Source organism: Myotis yumanensis, unplaced genomic scaffold (assembly GCF_028538775.1).
Source record: "Myotis yumanensis isolate MYYU_CA2020_CCGP unplaced genomic scaffold, mMyoYum1.0.hap1 SCAF_23, whole genome shotgun sequence".
NCBI classification, from domain to species: Eukaryota; Metazoa; Chordata; class Mammalia; order Chiroptera; family Vespertilionidae; genus Myotis; species Myotis yumanensis.
In genome coordinates this window covers 12,731,025-12,752,716 of record NW_027223774.1, presented here as the reverse complement: position 1 = coordinate 12,752,716, position 21,692 = coordinate 12,731,025, and the positions used below count along the sequence as shown (strand labels likewise).

The following is a 21,692-nucleotide window of genomic DNA, read 5'->3' as shown; positions in this document are numbered from 1 at the left end:
GAGCCAGGGAAGGGTTTCAGTGGGCAAGCAACAAGACAGGATTTGCATTGCAGTGTCCCCTGGCTGCTGGGTGGAGAATGGACAGACAAGCTGGAGGCTGAGAACACAGAGGCAGGCACACAACCAGTCCGGGGAGACATGGGGCCGGCACTGCTATTTACAGGTGGGAAAAGGAGGCCCAAAGGGTGAGTGACAGGCTCAGTGAGGTGCAAACAGCAGAGCTGGAGCTCAAGCCCCCGCGGGGTGTGGCCAGAGCCCACACCGAGCGCCCTTCTACGGGCCTCCAGCCAGTGGGAGAGGAGGGAGAAGGACGGACACACGCAGGGCTGACTGGGTGGCGGGGAGAGGGAGGTGGCCGGGAACTGGAAAGGAAAGCCGGGACGCAGGAGGGTGCTGCTGGGGAACAGGAGGGTGCAGGGCCGCCCTCTCACCCATCCTTCTGGTCTGGCTTCTCCTGCAGGCCGGAGAGCAGGCGGATGAGGCAGTCCTCGTACTTGTCCAGGGAGCCCGAGGTACCGGCTGCGAGGTAGGCGTTGTACTCCTGGTAGAGCCAGGCGAAGGCCAGGTCCAGACGGGCCCGTACGTCCTCCAGAATGAAGGACAGGACCTCAGCCTTCAGGCCCGAGTCGAACTGCGTCACGAGGCTGGCCAGGATCTTTATGCGCACCTGGCAGGAGAGCGAGCGCGAAGGCATGCAGTGGGCAACCCCCGCCCAGGCTCAGCGCCCCCAGTGCAGACCCCAGGTTAAGCGAGGAAGGCCAGGTGAGGAGCCTTATGCCCAGCAGGTCCCATTTTGGGGGAAACAAATGAAAAGGAGAAAAAAAATCAATCATCATAGAATAAAATGAGTTTCTAAGAGCAGGACCCATGCACTTAAATACACCAAAAAAGATCTTGAAGGATTCCCGAATTTGCCTAGGGACGGGGGTGGGGTGCAGATATCTCTATAGTCTGGAGTTCTTTAAAAATTTCTTTTCTTTTTAAAAAAAATAGACTTTTGCCGAAACCGGTTTGGCTCAGTGGATGGAGCGTCGGCCTGCGGACTGAAAGGTCCCAGGTTCGATTCCGGTCAAGGGCATGTACCTGGGTTGCGGGCGCATCCCTAGTGGGAGATGTGCAGGAGGCAGCTGATCGATGTTTCTCTCTCATCGATGTTTCTGACTCTCTATCTCTCTCCCTTCCTCTCTGTAAAAAATCAATAAAATATATTTAAAAAAAAAAAAAAAAAATAGACTTTTATTGATTTTAGAGAGAGAAAGGGAGAGGAAAAGAGAAACACCAATGGTTTGCGTACCTTCTACAACCCGATTGGCGATTGAACCTGACACCCGGGCATGTCTCCCAACCAGGAATTGAACGGAGACCTTTTGGCGCCCGGGAGGACGCTCAGCCGACTGAGCCACACCCGCCAGGGCTGGAGACCTTTTCTAACAGAGCGTTTATATACCAGTTGGTTAATGAAACAAACTTGCCTGGCCAGGTGGCTTATCTGGTTGGAGCATTGTCCTGTACACCAGAAGGTTGCAGGTTCGGTTCCGGTTAAGGGCACATGCCTGGGTTGCGGGCTCGATCCCCAGTAGGGGACGTGCAAGAGGCAGCCGATCAATGATTCTCTCTCATCATTGATGTTTCTCTCTCTCTCCCTTTCCCTTCCTCTCTGAAATCAATCAATAAAAAAAAAAGAATAAAAATAGTGTTGAGCACAGAGAACACAAGAGCAGCCCTCCGTGTGGGGCTCCTCCTCGCAGCCAGCTCTGTGCTGAGTGAGAGCACGTGCGGTCCACGCACTCCTTCCTCCACCACCTGCGTGGATGTGGAGGACAGGAGGCTTGGAGAAGTGGTCGGCTGGCGAGCGGCCGAGCTGGGAATGAGAGCCAGGGAGGGGCGTCTCTCTGCCGTGAGGGGCTGGAAGGATGGACTTGGGGGGACAGGGCGCACCTGGGCCGCCCCGCTGCAGGCCACGGCCTTCTCAGCCCGCAGGATGCGCTTCACAGCGCCCAGCTTCATGGCCTCGACCTGGGCGTCGGTCAGGGGCTTCAGGACATCGCTCAGACGGAAGATCTTCTTGCGGCCCCCGGCACCCGCCAGCCTACGTGGGAGAGACGACAGGGACACAGAGACTCAGAACATCCTTTCCGGAGCTCGGGCCCAGCCGTGACTCTCCAGGCCAGGCAGAGACCCGCACACTGCCTGCCTGACACCCCTGTGACCCTGAGGCGCGGCAGAGCACGGGGTAACGAGGAGGAGGAGGAGGAGGAGGAGGAGGAGGAGGTTCTCGTTTGTGTAAAGGGTGTCGCAGGAGAGCGGCCATGAGGAGGCAATGAGGGAGCAGAGATCTGAATGAAGAGAGGGGACGATTTGCACAAATTCTAGGCAGAGAGAACAGGAAGTGCAAAGCCTTCAAGTGGAGACCGAGAGGGGAACAGAGAGCCTGGAGGGGCAGCAGATCAGGCATGGCCCCGCTGACTGGACACGGGGCAGGGACCAGCTGGATCTTGGGTCTGTGAGGGAGGTAGTAATGAGGACAGTGATGGTCACAGCCAGCAGCACTTACGACACGTTAGGAACCATGATCACGCTCAACCCGAAGTTAATTATCTAACCATGACTGTGAACTCAATTTAATTCTCTCTTGATCCTTAGAGATCGATAATATCCCAATTTTATATATAAGAGGATGTTTTTATGCAAAAAAATCCCACAAACTACTAAGGCCCTGGTCAGTGTGCCAAGTGGTTAGAGCGTCAACCCAGGCACCAAAGGGTGGTGGGTTCGACTTCCGGCCAAGGGCACATAGTGGGTTGCAGGCTCGAACTTCAGTTCTGGTTGGGTGGGTATAAGAGGCAACCAATCCTCCCTCCCACTCTCTAAAAAAAAAACAAAACAAAAAAAAAACTAGCCCTACTGGTTTGGCTCAGTGGATAGAGCATCAGCTTGTGGACTGAAGGGTCCCAGGTTCCATTCTGGTCAAGGGCACATGCCAGGTTGTGGGCTCGATCCCCAGTGGGGGTCATGCAGGAGGCAGCCGGTCAATGATTCTCATCACTGATGTTTCTGATTCTCTCTCCCTCTCCCTTCCTCTCTGAAGTCAATAAAAACAAAAAAAAGAAAGACCCTGTCTCTGTTTATCTTTGTCACACACACACACACGCACACACACGCAGGCCCCCAGGTCTCATACCAGCACCTGCAGGGGGACTCACCGGGGCTGCGTGACAGGGATGATGGGCTCTGGCCTTCTCTTGGCCTGGGGCGCCTCCTCCTCCAGGGTGGCCATGGAGCCCAGGGAGCCCACCACCGAGATGGCCTGGCCCTGGGCTGACAGGCGTCGCTTGATCAGGACACTCTCAGGCTTCACCACCTTCTCCTCCTTGGGCTCCTCCTTGCACTGCTTGGTCTGCTCCACACCTGAGAGGGAGGCGCAAACAGGCTCCAGGCCCGTCAGACCCACCTGCTCCCATGCAAGCACCTCCTGTGTACCAGGCTCTATTCTAAGCCTCAGACACACAACACTCATTTAAACCTGCAAAATGCATGTCTGGGACAAGCAGGCTTTGTATCACTTGGCAACACAACAACGGAGGCTCCGACTAGAGATGCCACTCACTGCTGGAGGGGCTATCTAATGGACGGCCACTTCGGGAAGCGAATTTAATGGCAACCAACATACCCTGACACATGACCCAACAACGCCATTATATACTCAAGATACACGAGGGCACGTGTGCATCAAAACATGTACACACAATGTTCACAGCAGCTTTACTCACAACGGCCCAACGTCGGAAACAGCCCACAGGTGCGCCAGTGGGACGGCGGGTAAACAACGGTGCCTGTGCACCGGAGGGAGTCATACTGAGCGAGAACATGTCAACTACGGTTCACACGACAACACAGATGAACCTCAAGAGCTTCTGCTGAGCAAACGAGGTCAGACTTTCCACAACCCATTTATATGAAGTTCAAGACTAGAGAAAACTAATCTCGGAGACAGAAATCACGACAGTGAGCACCTATGGAGGGAGGGCGTGGGAGTGTTGACCAGAAGGAACTTTTTAGGGTAGAAATGTCTCTCTCTTCCCACTGCATCCTCATCTGGGTGGTACTCACACTGGTGTGCTCACTTTGTAAAAATTCACACTTAACAGTTATGTGTACACTTACTAGTAAGAGTTCTGTGTTTCACCCTAGCTGGTTTGGCTCAGTGGATAGACCATCAGCCTGTGGACTGAAGGGTCACAGGTTCAATTCCAGTCAAGGGCACATGCCTGGGTTGTGGGCTCAATCCCCAGTAGGGGGCGTGCAAGGAGGCAGTCGATCAATGATTCTCTCTCATCATTGATGTTTCTATCTCTCCTCCCTCTCTCGTCCACTCTGAAATCAATAAAATATATTAAAAAACAAAACAAAAAAACACCCGAGGCTCAGAGAGGTTAAGAAACTTAGCCCAAGCCACACAGCCACTGAGTGACTGAGACACTCTGATTCAACTTAGACATCAAACCTGTCTGTCAGATTTCAAAGTTCAGGGTCTAAAATACTGAGCACTAATAGATCTACAGGATCTGTAACTATTCATTATTATTTAAAATATCTTTTTATTGATTTCAAAGAGGAAGGGAGAGAGATAGAAACTTCAATGTTGAGAATCACTGACTGGCTGCCTCCTGTGGGTCTGTAACTATTAACACCTAAAAGCTCATGTGATTTTCATCTGTCCCACCACGAGGAAGGGCCCTTCCTGTAGGAGGAACCAGGAGGCACAGGGCCAATCCCTGGTCTGAGTCGGCTCCGTGTGACACTCACCTGGCCCCAGTCCGGCGGCCGTCATCTGTGTGGCCATGAGCCGAGCCAAGTGCTTGATCTGGGCTTCGGTGCCTGCCGACTCCACTGGGGTGTAGATGGCTTGGAAGGAGGCAGGCATGACCTCAGGCAGGTACACCATGCTGATGAGGACCTGTGGGCAGCCAGGAAGAGCAGCCTTTCCTTACTCATTGACTGGATAAGCGGGGGCTCCATGCCCAGGCCCCCGGGGAAACGGCAGTGACCATGACAGACCTGGGCCTACTCTCCTGGAGCTCAGACCGCTGGGGCAGTCAGAGGGGCCACGAGTAATGACGCAGTGTGGTGTGTGACGGGGGAAGGAGAAGGGCCAGGGACAGCTCGGGGTCCCCGCGGAACTGGCACCCAGGCTGAGAACTGAGAGGGGATGAGAATCGGCCGGCAAAGGGCAAAGTCTTGCTGTGGGAGGGGTATGTGCTCCAGGTACAAGAGCAGCAGGGGTGGAGGCAAAGGGGTACAGAACCGGTGTGGCCCGAAGAGGGGAGGATGGTTCAGTAAGAAATAGAACATGGACCGGAAATTCGCTTAAAAAAAAAAAATCTGTGTCCTAACAAAGAATATCCATGTCTGCCAGGAAATTAAAACAAAAGATAATTTCAAACTAAGTTTAAACTTGGAAGTTTAAGCACATTCTTAAATGCTTATATTTAAAAAGAAGACAGAAAACTAATAACCAAGCATTTAACTTAAAACTGTGGGAAAAGAACATTCAAAGAAAGAAGCAGGAAAGAAAGAAAGAAAGAAAGAAAGAGAGAGAGAGAGAGAGAGAGAGAGAGAGAGAAAGAAAGAAAGAAAGAAAGAAAGAAAGAAAGAAAGAAAGAAAGAGAAAGGGAGAAAGAAAAAGACAGCAGAATAAAACAGAAAAGGTTACAAAAAGAATATCAACAACAATTAAGAGCCAGTTCTTGGAAATCACTGAAAACAAGCAAATCTATGGCAAGACTGAACTAAAAAAAATAAAAGAAAGAAAGAAAAAAAGAGTATGGACACAGAGTGGCACATTACCACAGCAGGTATTGTAAAAGCATAAGAATCTTATAAACAACTTCCTGCCAATTATTTGAAAAGGACAATTTCCCATAGAATAAGGATAGACAAGGTACGAGTTAATGGAAGCCAAATCAGACAGGGACTGAGGCAAGTTGAATTTAAGTTTTATCTACAAGGAAACAGAGGGCCATGGCAGGGATCTGAACAGGGAAGTGTCACGACTTGTATGTTAGAAAAACGCGACAGCCAGGAAGTAGGCGGGTGGTGCTCCGGGTGAAAGGGTGGGGCCGGGACCAGGCCGGGGTCTGGGGATGGAGAAGAGGGGCAGGATCGGGGGAAGGCACAGAGCTTAACTCCCAGGTTTCTGGCTTAGCAACTAGGAGGCTGGTGTGCCAGGACAGGAGGGGCCACGGCCTGTAGAGAAGTGTAGAGAGAAATGTCATACGTTTAACATGTTGAGTCTGAGATGCCTGGGGAATATCCGAGAAAGATGCAGGAGATAGCTGCATACCGAGGCCTGCAGCTCACCAGAGAGCTGAGCTGGAGAGCGAACTCCTCCTCGCCACTATCATGACAGGAGTTCCACCCCTTTCCCAACAGCTAACCCGGTGGGGTCCCCAGGCAGAGAGAAGGGGAGGCTGAGGGTGACTGCCGACCAGCGTGGGAAGACACACTCTTCCACGAGCACCCAACAGAGAGGTCTGGGTGCTGCGACAGCCCGACGACAGACGTGAGACACACTCCCCCCAGCCCCCAATCAGCTCAATCCCGCTGTTCTTTTTGTGGAGCAGGGTCACTTGGGGAACCTGAGGAAAATGCTGGCCATCCTGCTCCCCGGTGCTAATCTCACACCACTTAGCACACAAGTCATGGGGTTAACTCTCTCATTAATACACCCTGCCCCTGGGTGAGAGTGAGAGTGAGTGGGTTTGGATGGGAACTCAGACCACCTAAAGAGAGACTGTAGGGCCCTAGCCAGTTTGGCTCAGTGGATAGAGCGTCAGCCTGTGGACTGAAAGGTCCCAGGTTCGATTCCGGCACATGCCCGGGTTGTGGGCTCAATCCTCAGTAGGGGGCATACTGGAGGCAGCCGATCAATGATTCTCTCTCATCATTGATATTTCTCTCTCTCTCTCTCCTTCTTTCTTCCTCTCTGAAATCAATAAAGAAATATATATTTAAAAAAAAGAGAGACTGTAGGGGGTGGTGACCAGTGGCCCCTGAAGGAGTAAAGGTCAGAGAAGAGGTCCGAGGACCCCCTGGCCCACACCCTCCGCACTGAGAACAGAGGGTGTTTCAGGACTGATGCCACCTGCAGAGGTGACAGGTGGAGCGGAGGCAGGAGAAGGACTACAGACCCCTCCTCCCCGCCCCGTGGGGAGCGGCCCCCCCTCCTCACCAGGTTGGCCACATTGTCGGGTGTCAGCAGAGGCTGCAGGAATTCGGCCGTGATGTCTGTGTCTGACTGGCCCGAGATCTGGGCTGAGACCTTCGAGGTCCCCGATGGGCCTGGTTCCAAATCCTTGTCCTCGTCGTCCTCCCCCAGGTTGGGCTCTGGGAGAGAAGGAGACAAGATGCTGGCTCTACAGAGGCAGCGGGTCCCCCCTCCTCCCCGGGAGCCCAGGGCCCCTGCCTCCGGGCAGCTCAGCGGACAGGCGCAGTGCGGTGGGCGAAGACTGGGTTGCAGGCCTGGATCTGCCACCGAAGGGCCACGTGACCCTGGGAACTCACTGCCTCTCTCTAGGCCTCAGTTCTCATCTGGGAAACGGGATTAAGTCAGCCCAGCCCAGGGGTCACACGAAGCTCCAAGAGGATAAAAACTGGTGAAGTAATCATTTCCAGAGCTTTACTGTTTCAAAACCTCTATCTTTGAAATAGTGCTCAACTTCACCAGGTTCAGGGAAATGTAAAAACCACCCAGTAAGAGCACTTTTGCCTCTGTGATGGACAAAAAAATAAAAAGGCTGCTCAGCCTGGGCTGCTCAGTTGCTTGAGCACTGTCCCATGCACCACGGGATTGCAGGTTTGATTCCCAGTCAGGGCACATGCCAGGTTGTGGGCTCGATCCCCCAGTAGGGGGCATGTAGGAGGAGGCAGCCAATCAAAGATTCTCTGTCATCATTGATGTTTCTCTCTCTCTCTCCCTCTCCCTTCATCTCTGAAATAAAAAAATATATATTTAAAAAAGAAAAGGTTGGTATGACAGTTGTTAGTAGGGGTGTGGACTGTGGAAATGTAAACTGGTACAGCTTGTCGGAGCGGCAATTTGTTAGGAGGTCAAGATTTTAAATGTGCACATCTCTTCGACAGAGCCAATTCCGCTTCTAGATATCTACTCTGAAAGCGTCTATCTATTTTCAAGGTGAAATGTACAGAGAATTCACGGCACGGACAGCACAGAGAGGTGAAACAGTCTCCATCAGTAGCAACAGGCTGGTTGAACACAAGCACAGTGGCTCTAGCTCACGGAGAAACACCGATCATGTGAACCTTAGAAAGAAGCGTTCATGAACAGTCATGTTCCTTGAAGTTGTCTTTATAAAAATGGAAAAACGGGAATGTTCGACAGGGTGATGATTTAAGTAATTTGTAATGTTGCATTAACCAAAGGCACATGTAACTTAATTACAAAAGGTTGAACAGCTCAATAGTGGGCACTTCATAGAAATGCAAACGGATAATAAATGTAAAACAATGTGTAGCCTGACTCCAACTGAAGTAAGAAAGCAAATAAACCCAGGATACGGTTTATACCCAGAGGTCGTACAGAATGTCCAGGGCTGGGAAGAGTGGCGTGTGTAAACCCCAGTGCAGTTTTTTTGGAAAACAGTTTTGCAATGGGCATCAAGCATTTAAATGCACCCAGCAGCAATGGGCACAGATGTGGCCTCCCCCGCCCCCAGATATGATCTCTGAAACTATTCCATATCTAAAAGAAACCAGGGCTCCTTAGAGAAATGTTGATTCCAAGGCTAGGGTAAGGAAAGTACAAGATGAGCCCAGAATATCTTATGTCAAAAATAAAGAACACTAAAAAAAACCGTATAGGCCCTGGTCAGAGTGGCTCAGTTGGTTGGAGAGTCATCCTGTAGACCAAAGGTGGTGGGTTCAATTCCAGGTCAGAGCACATACACAGGTTGCAGGTTCGATCCCCGATCCAGGTGCATGCAGGAGGCAACCTATCGATGTTTCTCTCTCTCCCTCTTGCTTTCTCTCTCTAAAATCAATTAAAAACAAAACTTACAGAGCACATTAAAGGGACACAGCAGCCAGCTCAAAGGCTCAATAAAGGCAATTTGGGCAGCAAAATTAATGACAACAGTAATGGATCATAACCCAGAGGATAAATAAGAATCCACAAATCCATACTGATAATAAAGTGGGGAGAAGAAAACTCTTCCTTATAGCAGAATTTCAACTAATAAGTGTAGAAGGGAAATTTTTCGTAGCCATTATAGCAATGACAGATGCAGACGGCAATCATCAATGGATGTCTACGACCCCTGGGTCCAAGTCTGAAGAGAAACAGGTATTTTACACAGTGTCTCCCTCAGCTCGTACGTACAAGGGAAAGGGGTCCTTTCACACCAGAGAAACCAAGTGACCAAAGTTCCATCACCAACGGGACAGACCGACACCGTGTGCCGCCTGATGCCACGAAGTCAGGGCACCGTGTCTGCATTGTTCCTGTTAAAGGCACAGAACCTGAATAATGCACTCAGGAGCAAGAGCAGACAGACCCAAAGGCCGGGCATCCCACCAAAAGCCATCCTGGACGCTTCACCGTGTCAAGGTGGAACAGAGCAAGGCCGAGACAAAAGAAACACGACAGTGACATGCAATGGAGGATCGGCCTCCTGAAGGGTGCACGGGAGGTTCTGGTACTATTTATATAACTTGTCTGCAAGTTCAAAATTATTTCAAGATAAACAGTTAAAAGAAATAGAAAAACAAAATTGGTGCACAAAATATAACTTTAAATGCACAAAGCCTTTGCCCCACCAGTCCCATTACTAGGAATTTGTCCTGTGACTGGAAACGTTTGTAAGACTGTTACACTATAGAAATCTTTATACTTTAAAAAATGAAATGTCCATCAACAGGGGGACTAGTTTAAATGACCCACATGCACTCCAGACGATTACTCCACCATTAAAAGGATGCAGATTTCTATGTGCAGATATAGAAAGAGCTCCAAGATGATTACTCAGTAAATTAAGATATAGAACACTCTGTTTTGTATGCTTAATAATGGAGGGGGGGAGGGGTGGGGTGGGGGAGGAATAGATCCCTACCTCACTCCTTATATCAAAATTAATTCCTTATTTTTTTAAATGAATAACAACAAAACACACACACACACACACACACACACACACACACTTCTTTCATACATGTTCTAGAAACAAACAAAAGTGATTTTTAGAAAATTTTCGAGTCAGGAAGGTTGCCGTGATTGATACTATTGGTAAGTAATGTGACCATTAAGAATTACTTAAAAAAGAAAACCCACTTAAACGAAACAAAAGAAAGGAGAATTCTACACATACGAGGCTGAGTGTAATACTTGGGGAGTGGTTACTTTTGGGGAGAGGGGCAAGAGAGACTATTTTTATTCTGTTCCTGTCTGTATAATTTAAGTAACTCATAATTACTTTAGAGTATACTCTAACTTTAATAACTCTATTTTGGTATCATTTATTATGTCATCACATTTATACAATGTAATTGATAATATTAATAAAAATGGAGATTAGTTGAATGAAATAACTGAAACCCTTTAAACATGGTCAGCCCGTCACCCCCTCCTGCCAGGCCCCACGCGGCTCCTCAGCTCACCCAGCTTCATCTTCTTGAGCGAGGAATCCGAGTCATCGCGAGGCCGCTTTCGGGCATCCTTGCTGCTGGGCATGTTGCGGGTGATCTCGGCCTGGGGCGTGCCCAGGTCCACCAGCAGGGTGGTGATCTGGGCCTGGAACTCTAAGGAGGCCGGGTGCTTCAGCACACTCAACAGGTGCAACTTGAGGTTCTTGCGAACGCTGCTCACCTGAGACTTGGCCAGCGTGGGGGGCAGGTTGGCTGAGGAGAAACAGGAGGGTCCTGCTGTGGGCGGAGCTCGGGGCCTCAGTCTCACTCCCAAGCCCCAGCAGTGCTCGCAGGCATCTCCTGAAAGTCCCTTCCCCCTCCAATGGACTGTGTAGCCTTCCCTCTCTGCAAGCTTATGCTTAGCCCCGAGAGGTTTTCATAGTGTTACAACCTGACGCCAAGGAGAAAACGCACCCTTCCCTTTATCACACAGAATCCCATCTCCCTCCACCTCTGGGCTGGAAATCCCAATATGCCTCCCCTGGGGATGACTATAACCATCACCTTCACCTCCAGAATGGCCCAACCGAGCTGCTACCACAGCTCCCTGTGGGCCCCTGCCAGCAGAATGACTTTGGAGTGCCTCCTAATAGTCACCTTGCTGAGCGAGCCTCCCCTGCTCCAGAGCAAAGGAGGATGCCTGTAGCTTTGCCTGCCCAGCGTCCCTCCCCCGTTCCTCGGCCATCAACACTCCCATCCTCCTTTGAGGGAACCACCCTGGCTCCATTCTCAGTCCAAGTGGGCAAAGTCTCAGGGCCAGTCAGAGCGCAGCAACCCCTCAGCCACTGCGATTGGTTCAGATACAGGCTTGTAATCTCTTCTCGGCCAATCAGAAACAATGAACATCAGGTCATGGACTGGTGCTGGAATGACTGGGAAGGAGACACTCTCTTCCTGGGTTGCCAAGTGAACAGAAGGGAAGCCCGGAGCTGCTGGGGGCCATCTTTGCTCCCCCAGGGAAGAGACACAGAAGGACCCCAACATGGAGAAAATAAACCGACAGATGGAGACAGAGCCGTGATCTGACGCACTCACATCTCGACTCAGCTTTCCAGTTTTGACATGTGCACAAAAGCAGAGAAAACGTACAATGAATCACCATGCACCCATCAACGTTCTGCTTATTTTGACACATGTATCCTCCTCCCTGCTTTTTGGGGAGAGGGAGGAGAGGCTGGAATATTTTAAGGTATTTCATAGACATCATGTCATTTCACCCACATGTACCTCAGTATTAAACCAGCATTGAACCAGGCTTCTGTCACACGCAACAGAAAGGTTCCTGTGTAACCCAGAGAGCCCTTCTCGGTGTCCACCACCTCCTAAATTAATGACGAAGCCCTCAGGAGTCCACCACCTAGCGCTCACATTTCCTCAGGGAAGAGCCGACGGCCGGGTAGTGGGGAGGGGCGCGGGGGGACCAACCTACCATGCAGGGTTTCATAGGCCTGAATCACCTCAGACATGAATATGGGCCTCTGGCGGGCGATACTGGCGAGGGAGCCCAGCGCTGTGGTCAGGTTGATGGAGGAGATGGCGGGGTGCACCATGAACTTGAGGAGCTGCTCCAAGGCTGCCTTGCCCTCCTCCCACAGCACGTCTAATGAGGGAGAGAAGGGAACCAGTCAGTAGGAGCCTTTCTCCTAGGGCTCTGGAGAGAGGAGCCTACGGGGTCAACAGGAAAAGAGGCCTTGTACGTGGATGGCTGTGATTGGCTGAAAAACAGAACATTTAGTACTGATGAGTCTTTTGAGACTTAATGAGTATAAAGACGTAGTGATGAGACTGCTTAAAACATGAAATAACTTTAAATATCCAACTATCAGAATCTGACTGGATGAACTATGTTGATGTAAACGTTGAGTACTTACATATGTGTACGTACACAGAGAACTGAGTCTCCTCGATCCAGTCCCCAAAAGTTAACCCTTCATAACTTTGGTGGTTATCTTTCTTTGCAAAAACACTGGATAAAAAATTGAATAAAGCCAGCTGGCATGGCTCAGTGGTTGAGCGTTGACCTGTGAACCGGAGGTCATGGTTTGATTCCCAGTCAGGGCACAAGTCCGGGTTGCAGACTCCATCCCCAGTGTGGGGTGTGCAGGAGGCAGCCAATCAATGATTCTCTCTCATCATTGATGTTTGTATCTCTCTTTCTCCCTCTCCCTTCCTCCCTGAATCAATAAAAATGTAATAAGTAAATAAATAAATAAATAATCGAGTGGGATGTAACAGTACTATGGAATATTGTGTAGCAACTGAACATGATTTTCTTTTGTTTTGTTGTCCTCACCTGAGGATATTTTTTCCATTGAGTTTTAGAGAGTGGAAGTGAGGAGAGGGAGAGGGGGAGGGAGGGAGGAAGGGAGAGAGGGAGGGAGGGGGGGAGAGGGAGAGAAAGAGAGAGAGAGAGACAGACAGACAGACAGACATGGATGTGAGAGAAACACATCGATTGGTTGCCTCCCTCATGTGCCCTGACTGGTGCTGGGGATTGAACCCACAACCCAGGTTCATGCCCTTGACTGGGAATTGAACCCGTTACCCTTTGGTGCGTGGGCTGATGCTCTATCCACTGAGCAACACCAGCCAGGGTGACATGATTTTCATAGGGAAAGATAAAACTTAATATTGTTGAGTTAAAAAGGTTGCCAAACAACATGGAAGAATAGCAGCAGTGGAGGCATGCTCACTCTGCCAGCCATATTAATTTCTCACACCCTAACGTATATAATGACCCCCAAGTACCAATGAAGAAACAGAATAGATGGCTTCCCCAATAGAGCAGAGATTCAAACACAAGCCATTACACTCTAATATCTCTCAGCTGGAAATCTAAAGCATGTCCTGTTTTCTATAAACAAAAGTCATCAAACGTAGAAACTAGGAATACATACAGGCAAGTACCTGTCTTTGCGTGGAAAACATCTGGAAGGAAACAGCATTCTTAGCAGTACTTACCTCTGGGAAGCAGGGCTGCGGGATACTTTCCCTTTTACCCCTCCACATTTATTGCCTGACACTTCAGTAGTATCAGTGTGCTACTTTCATAATTTGCAACAGGAAAAACTAGCATTTACTGAGTGCTCATATCTATCCTCATGGAGCCTCACTACCAACCGTAAAGGGTCTTACCATCACCTCCATTTCTCAGAGAAAATGAAGTTCAGAGAGAGGGAACTTGCCCAAGTTCACACAAGGAGTATAGTAAGTGGTATGTAAGTGGTGAAGCTGGGATTTGAACTTAGTGTCCAGGCGTTGGCACTGCATACTGTCTCCGGAAATTAAAAACCAAGAAGAGAGGGAGGAGGAGGAAGAGGAAGTGACCGGAAGATGGCGCAGCGGACGGGGTGCTCACTGTATTGGATGTAGGGGTGGTCCCGCGGCACGCGGTCCAGGCTGATGTCCTGCTCGTGGCGTCGGGGTATCTCCGAGTCAGCCATGCGGGGCGACAGGGTGACAATGAAGGCCTCCACAAACTTGATGGCGTGGGTACGGACACCATCGTTGTCGGAGTCCAACAGCACAATGATGTCCCCGGCCATGGCGGACATCATGTCCCAGCAGGCCTCCTGGAGCTCGCTGATGACCCGCGACTTCACCATCCACTGGGAGCGGCCAGGGAGGGATGCACAGAGAGAAAGGGGGACAAGACATCAGTCGCCAGCTCTCCCACACCCAGATATCCATGAACGATGATGAACATGTCATTTGGCCCTGGCCAGTGTGGCTCGGTGGTCAGAGAGTCAGTCTGCGTACTGAAGGGTCGTGGTTCAATTCCGGGTCAAGGGCACCTACCTGGATCACGGGTTTGCTCCCTGCCCTGTCAGGGTGCGTGCAGGAAGCAACCAGTTGATGTGTCTCTCTCACAGTGATGTTATTTTCTCTCTCCCCCCATCTCTCCCTCCCACCCACTCTCTCTGAAAAGTAATGGAAAAAATATCCTCAGGTGAAGATTAACAAAAACAAACAAAAAAATTAAGAAAAAAATTTCATTTGGGAAACACTGGGTTACAACTCTGCCCCCAGCCCTGTGCTAAGGGACACTGGGGACAGGACCCAGTGGTGACCCAGACAGACCTGGTCCGGCCCACATGAGGGTCACAGACAGTGACCACCCAGAGTGATGAAGGCTCAAATCGGAAGCAAGACAAAGGAATGACCATGCTGACCATAAGCGGTGGAGGCAGAGACTAAATGAATTCATCTTTACGTGATCGTTAATGAACACACCATAGTGTGTCTTCTCCTTATAGTACTAACTACAGCCCAAATTAGTATTTGTGATTCTTTTTTTTTTAAGGTATGTTTTTATTGATTTTAGAGAGAGAAGGAAAGGAGAGAGAGAGACAGAAACATCGATGTAAGAGAGAAACATCGACCAGCTGCCTCCCGTACGAACCCCAACCAGGAATAGAACCCACAACCTGGGTATATGCCCTGACCAGGAATCGAACCAGCGGCCTTTCGGTGCATGGGACGACACTCCAAACAACTGAGCCCCACCGTCCAGGGCCCTGTGACTCTTTAATTAGGGTATGTCTCTCACTGGCCCATCTCGGTCACAGAAGAGCTACTCGGGGAATGTTTGCTGAATGCATAAATGTATAAGCGGATGGGTTCATGGTGGTCCCGGACCATCAGACAACATTAACGTCAGATCCCTTGCTGTCTGTTCCCAAAGACCAACAGCACCTCTTGCTCAGGAAGAATCTGACCGGACCCTGGTTTTGAACTGACAGACGAGTCTGTAAATACGCCGTGTGAGGCCAGGACGCCCAGCGGGAGGGAGCTCCTACCTGCAGGGCCACCTTGTAGAGCTGGGTCATGGTGAGGATGGCCCTCTTCACCACGTTCACGTTCTCGTCCCGCAGGAGCATGTTGAGGTTCGCGACCAGTTTCAGCAACAGCTCGATGTCTCGCTTGCTGGGGGTGGAGGAGAAAGGGCAAATCAAATCACCTCTGGGCAGGTGAAAGGAACCTGGGCTCCATGAGGAAAAGGAAGTCAGGGTCAGTGTGTCAGGACGCTGGAATAGAGGGGGGTGAAGGCAGGGAGTGCACCTCTCGTCTGCCAGCACATCCGGACGCTGAGAACAGTGGCTGGCGCCTTCGGACACAGCTGCCCCTGAACCCTCTATCTACGTTGCTCATGCAACCCCCTCTTTGCCCTAATAGACCCCTGCTGTTCAAATAAGGGGCAACAGAGCTAGACGCCTGTATGAGTCTGGGCAACCAACTTTGTCTCATTTAAAACAGTACTTCTCTCATAGCTTGTTGTGAAAATTGCAGCAATACATGCGAAGTGCTTAGAACAGTGTAGAAAGCATTTGGCTAATATTAGCCATCACCACTTTATTTATTTATTTTATTTATTTATTTTTTTAAATATATTTTACTGACCCTCTACAGAGAGGAAGGGAGAGAGAGTTAGAAACATCGATGAGAGAGAAACACCGATCAGCTGCCTCCTGCACATCTCCCACTGGGGATGTGCCCGCAACCCAGGCACATGCCCTTGACCGGAATCGAACCTGGGACCCCTCAGTCCGCAGGCCGACGCTCCATCCACTGAGCCAAACCGGCTTCGGCAAGCCATCACTACTTTAGAACACTTTGCTTTACGTAATCACTAGTTTTGTTTGCTAGTTTGTCTACCTAAGTCTGAGGGCGCTGAATGAGGGGAGGGACCCTTTTCAGTCTGAGTACTAGCAGAGTCTCGTTTTTTGTTGAAGGCAAGAATGAAAGGCCTTCAATAAACATAATAAAGAAATTAAAGGCCACACCTAGAACTCAGACCATAAGTATCATTTCACACACAACCTGAAGCTAATTAGTCAAAAGATATGAAACTCAACTGTCAGCTCCATGAAAGCAGGAACAAAATCTGTTTTTACTCATATTCCTACCGCCTGCACAGATGCCTGGCACATCGCAGGCGAGTCACACACAGCGGCTGAACAAATCGTTTCGCTGGGTTTTTGTGCAACTCAGACACTTAGCACAGATTCTCCGAGTATCAGGTGGAGGTTGGGCAATGGTGTTACAGACCTGGTTTAGAATCCCAGCCCTGCCACATGCTGGCTGTGCGACCTCAAGAAACTCACTTCCTCTCTCCGAGCCCGTTTTATCTTTGGCTAAATGGGCCAAAATGCACGGTATTTTTTTGAGAGTTGAATAACAAAGTAGGTAAAGCATTTAGTACAGTGCCTGACAATGAGAAACTTCACAAAAGAAAGGCTATTTTATTTTCTTGCAGTCACAGAGCATCTGGTAAATGTTTAATGAAGAACTGACTCAGCCTGAGCAAGTCCCTTTAACATTCAGTTTCCCTTTCCATAAAAGGAGGAAAACCAAGCCTCCATCCGGAAGGCTACGGTGGAGACTGCAGGCGACCACAGAGGACAGGAGTTAAGCGTGTGTGGCAGAGTAAGCACTCCACGTGGTTACTATTCTGATTTAAATTCTTGCCCAACAAATACATATTCAGCCCCTCCTGTGTGCCAGCACTGTTCTAGCCACTGGGACACAGGGGTCTGCAATAGAGAAGTTCTGCCCTATGGAGCGGACATGCTTGTGGGGATGCAACAAGGTAACGCCAAGAACACTATAAAGAAGAGTGCAGCCCGGCCGGCATGGCTCAGTGGTTGAGCGTCGGCCTGCGGACTGAAGGGTCCCGGGTTCGATTCCGGTCGAGGGCATGTACCTTGGTTGCGGGCACATCCCCGGTGGGAGGTGTGCAGGAGGCAGCTGATCGATGTTTCTCTCATTGATGTTTCTAGCTCTCTCTCTCTCTCTCCCTTCCTCTCTGTAAAAAATCAATAAAATATATTTCAAAAAATAAAATAAGAAGCGTGCAGCCCGGCCAGCATGGCTCAGTGGTTGAGCGTCGACCTATGAACCAGGAGGTCACGGTGCGATTCACGGTCAGGGCACAAGCCCTGGTTGTGGGCTTGATCCTCGGTGGGGAGCGTGCAGGAGGCAGCTGATCAATGATTCTCTCTCATCATCGATGTTTCTCTCTCTCTCTCCCTCTCCCTTCCTCTCTGAAATCAAGAAAAAAAAATATTTTTTAAATAAACAGGAGTGCAGAAGGGGTGTCAGCGGAGTGGGCTGTGCTGGCAAGGCCAGGAAGGGCTTGCTGAGGGAGACAGAGGCAGAGGGTGTGAGCGGGCTCCCTGGAGGCGAGCGTCCCGTGCAGATACACTGTTACAAGCAGGGGGGCTATGGAGCAGAACAGCATTTTCCGAGGAACCACAGGGAGGCCAGGAGATGTGAGTGAAGACGGAGAGGCCCGGGAAGAGCGAGGGTGGGGAGTGTGGGTTTCAATGTGTGAGGCCGTGGCCAGGAGGCCTGGGAGCAGGGAGGGCCCAGGGGGGTCCACCTTCTGGCAGGAGGAAGCGGGCAATGGGAACAGTGTTTCCTTCCGGGGGAATTAAAGTGTTTCGGAACTAGATTCTGAATGTGCTAAATGCAACTGAAGAGTTCACTTAAAAACAGTTAATTGTCTGCCATGTGCATTTCTTCAAGTAAACAAGAGAGAAGCCCGACAGAAGGCCACTGCGGTCGCCCAGGAGGAGGTATGGCGGCTGGAGTGACAGCCAGGGAAGCAGCTGAGACGGTCAAATGCTGTTTACATTTTGAAGGCACAGCCAACAGTCCTCACTGAGGGAGGTGAAGTGTGGGCGAAGCAGAGGTTACCGTGGACAACTCCAACGTTCTGACTTATTTGCTGGGGAGCCCGTGCCTGGGAGGGAGACTGGGTCTAGGAAGCGGAGGGCAGGTCTGAGGGCAGGGCCAGGTGGGCAGCTAGAGGGTGACTCCCGGGGCCCCATACCAGGCCTCCTCGATGAAGCCGATGACAAACTTGCGCACTTCAATCGACTTATCTACTTGGAAAGCGATGATCTCCTGCCAACATCAGGAAGAAGGCGTGTCAGGGTGGTACCAGGATCCATCCTCTCACCCCGGCCCCCACACCCTCTCCCATCCGTCACTCACATCCAGGAAGTTGTCCAGGAGGGTGGGATCTTTGTTGATGATCAGTTCCTGGACCTGGAAGGAGATTGGGGATGGGGAGGAGGACACTATATAAACCCAGGGTCCTATCGGTGCAGACAGGAGTGCCTGGGGAAAGGAGCACGGGGCAGGCCGCAGGCAGATCCAGTTCAAACCCTGGCTCTGCCACTCCGCACCGGGGCCTGGCAGGGCTTCTCCCGAGCCTCTTCTGTGCGTGGGGATCTCACACACGACTCCGAGGGCTGCTGTGGAGTCTCATTAAGGTCCTACAGGCCACGTCCTGGTGGACAGTGACGCCGTGATACGCACAGGGCTGAAGAGGAGACGGAAGTGCTGCAGGCTCCTGCCTCCCCGAGGCTCGGCCGTCATCAGCTCCCCACTCTCCTTCTGTCTCTGCTCCCCACCCGCATGGCCACAGGCCAGCAGGCACTTTGACCTGAGAAGCCGTGCCTGAGGCCCTGGTCCCGGCCAGGCTCTTTGGAATCAGCGCCTCCCGTGGGCATGCTCATGTCAACCCGGTGCCAGCACAGGCCTGGCTCCTATGACCCAGGGGCTGCTGTTGAGATACCTTCATGGCATCTCCCAGGAGGGTGGCCCCACAGTACCCCACTCCACTGGCAGGGGGAGTCAGCTGCACGAGGCTGCGTGCTGAGCAAGCAGCAGGACTGGGGTTCTGAACTCCACCTGCATCCTGTTTTGAACCACACCCCCACCCCACACTAATTCCCATGTCCTCTTTTGCCTTTGCACAAGCTAGTGTGACCTCTTCTCAAGCCCCCCGCCCACTCTTGGCTGGTTTCCGTCCTCATCCTCCATGTCTCAGCTCAGAGGTCGCCTCTTCCAGAAAGCCCTCCCTGAGCTCCACGGCCCCTGGCCGCCTCCTCCCCAGCTCTGCTCACTCTGGGTCCTCACTGTCACGTGACCTGCTTCTCTTCCCCACTGGGCAGGACCCTGGCAGAGAGGAAATGAAGGGTGAAGAGCTCAGGATCTGGAGCTGGAATCCAGCTCCCAGCAGAGTGACCTTGGGCTGGTATTTAAGCTCTGAGACTGCTTCTCCCCCTAAAAAACGGGGATGACATCACCCTGCCCCAGAGCTTTGGTGGGAATGAAAGGAGGGCGGGCTGAACAGCACCGAGCACCACAGCAGGCATCACCTTAGTGCTGGGATGGGGACACAGTGCCATCACCAGCGTCTTCCGGTTCACAGCTTCCCATGCCCCGCGCCCTGCCTGCCCAGCGACACCCTGCCCCTCACCTGCTTGAGCAGTGTGATCTTGGACTCACTGGTGACCAGTGCCGCCTGGTTCAGGAGATCGACCACCTAGAAGGAGGGGGAGAGGCAGTGGTGGTGCTCATCTTGCCAGCCCAGCCCCCTCAGCACTCCCTGGGCTCTGCCAGCTGGGGGTGGGTCGCCCACACAGGGGCGGTGCCCCTCTACCCCAAGACCTTCTCTCCATGCTCACTCTCTCTGAAGTGGTCATGACATCGATGCCCAGCCCCTCCTCTTGCGTGAAAAACTGTGAAGCCACGCTCCGCCGCGTGATGCTGTCCCCACTGCTGCCTGCCATGGCTGCTGTCCCGTGTGCCCTGGAGAAGACAAAGATGGGCCGGGCCTTCCCCTCAGCACCCACCGAGGCTCCACCCTCCTCCCCAGCCTGTTGGGTTTTCCGAAGCCCCGCCCCGTCTCAGGGTCTGTCTCAGACTGGAGGGTACATGAGGGTTGTAATTTGGGGCAGGTCAGGGGCAGTACCAAGCCTCCCCTCCAGGACTTTGCACACAGCGGACTGACCGCAGACATCTGCTGAGTGATGAACCAGTGAACACACAGCAGCCCCTTGCTGGCCTCGGGGTCTCTCCATCTGAGCTGTATGCTCTGGACAGGACACCAGAGCAAGCTTTCTAAAACAGGGACTAGCTGCAGAGTCCTGCACAGTAAGGACTCAATACACAGCAAAAGGCCGAGTTAAAGAAATTACGTTTCAGCCGTTTTTCTAGAACGCTATGGGGCTGTTTTTCAACAGGTGGTAATAATACTGTGTCCTCACCTGGCTGGTTAGAGCGTCGTCCCAATACGCCAAGGTTTCGGGTTCGATCCTCGGTCAGGACACATACAAGAAACAACCTAGATATGCATACATAAGCGGAACAAGAAATCAGTGTTTCTTCCTTTTTCTCTAAAAGTTAATAATAAAATAAAAATAAACGAATGTCAAAATAAATAAATTAAAAAACAATTAAAGCGAAAAAAAGTGGGGTAGGATGGGGAGGGGAGACTTTGGGCATCTGTCCCAAAGCCACACGGGCACAATTATGAAACAAGAAGGATACCAACCACAAAACTATTCCTAAAGACTACTAGTAATCCGAGCGTTCTCAAATAAGGAGACTGGCTAAAAAACTATGACATATCTACATAATGAAATACTACGCAACTGTAAAAAGGAATGAGGGAGGAGGAAAGAAGAAACGAGGACAATCTCTATACACTAATAAACAGTGGGCTCAGCACGCATTCAGTGAAAATATGCAAAGTGGAAGATAATGTTTACTGTGTGCTCCCTTTTTACAAAAGAGAGGGAATTATGTATATATGATTGAAAAAAGAAAGAAAGATGCCCTAGCTGGTTTGGCTCAGTGGATAGAGCATCGGCCTGCGGACTGAGGGGTCCCAGGTTTGATTGCAGTCTAGCGCACATGCCCGGGTTGCGGGCTCAATCCCCAGTAGGGGGTGTGCAGGAGGCAGCCGATCAATGATTCTCTCTCATCATTTATGTTTCTATCTCTCTCTCTCCCTCTCCCTTCCTCTCTGAAATCAACAAAAATATATTAAAAAGGAAGGAAGGAAGGAAGGAAGGAAGGCTGAAAGTAGAAGAGCAAGGAAATGATTAAAAAAACAACACTTTGGTGGACCAGCCGAAGTGGCTCAGTTGGTTGAGCATCGTCTGTGCACCAAAGTATTACAGGTTCGATTCCTGGTC

General features: G+C 50.9%; 1 protein-coding gene across 1 annotated transcript in view; it reads right to left on the bottom strand.

Annotated features, from left to right (window-relative positions):
- Positions 1 to 21,692, bottom strand: part of SYMPK (symplekin scaffold protein) — a 40,992-nt gene that overhangs the window by 13,555 nt on the left and 5,745 nt on the right. The window contains 14 exon segments of the mRNA XM_070401500.1: positions 432 to 667; positions 1,939 to 2,089; positions 3,204 to 3,408; positions 4,807 to 4,957; positions 7,232 to 7,386; positions 10,672 to 10,911; positions 12,128 to 12,298; positions 14,057 to 14,306; positions 15,498 to 15,624; positions 18,533 to 18,606; positions 18,697 to 18,750; positions 19,970 to 20,035; positions 20,178 to 20,301; positions 20,760 to 20,836. Coding sequence (XP_070257601.1) covers positions 432 to 667; positions 1,939 to 2,089; positions 3,204 to 3,408; positions 4,807 to 4,957; positions 7,232 to 7,386; positions 10,672 to 10,911; positions 12,128 to 12,298; positions 14,057 to 14,306; positions 15,498 to 15,624; positions 18,533 to 18,606; positions 18,697 to 18,750; positions 19,970 to 20,035; positions 20,178 to 20,282 — 1,985 coding nt within the window. The 5' untranslated portion in view covers positions 20,283 to 20,301; positions 20,760 to 20,836.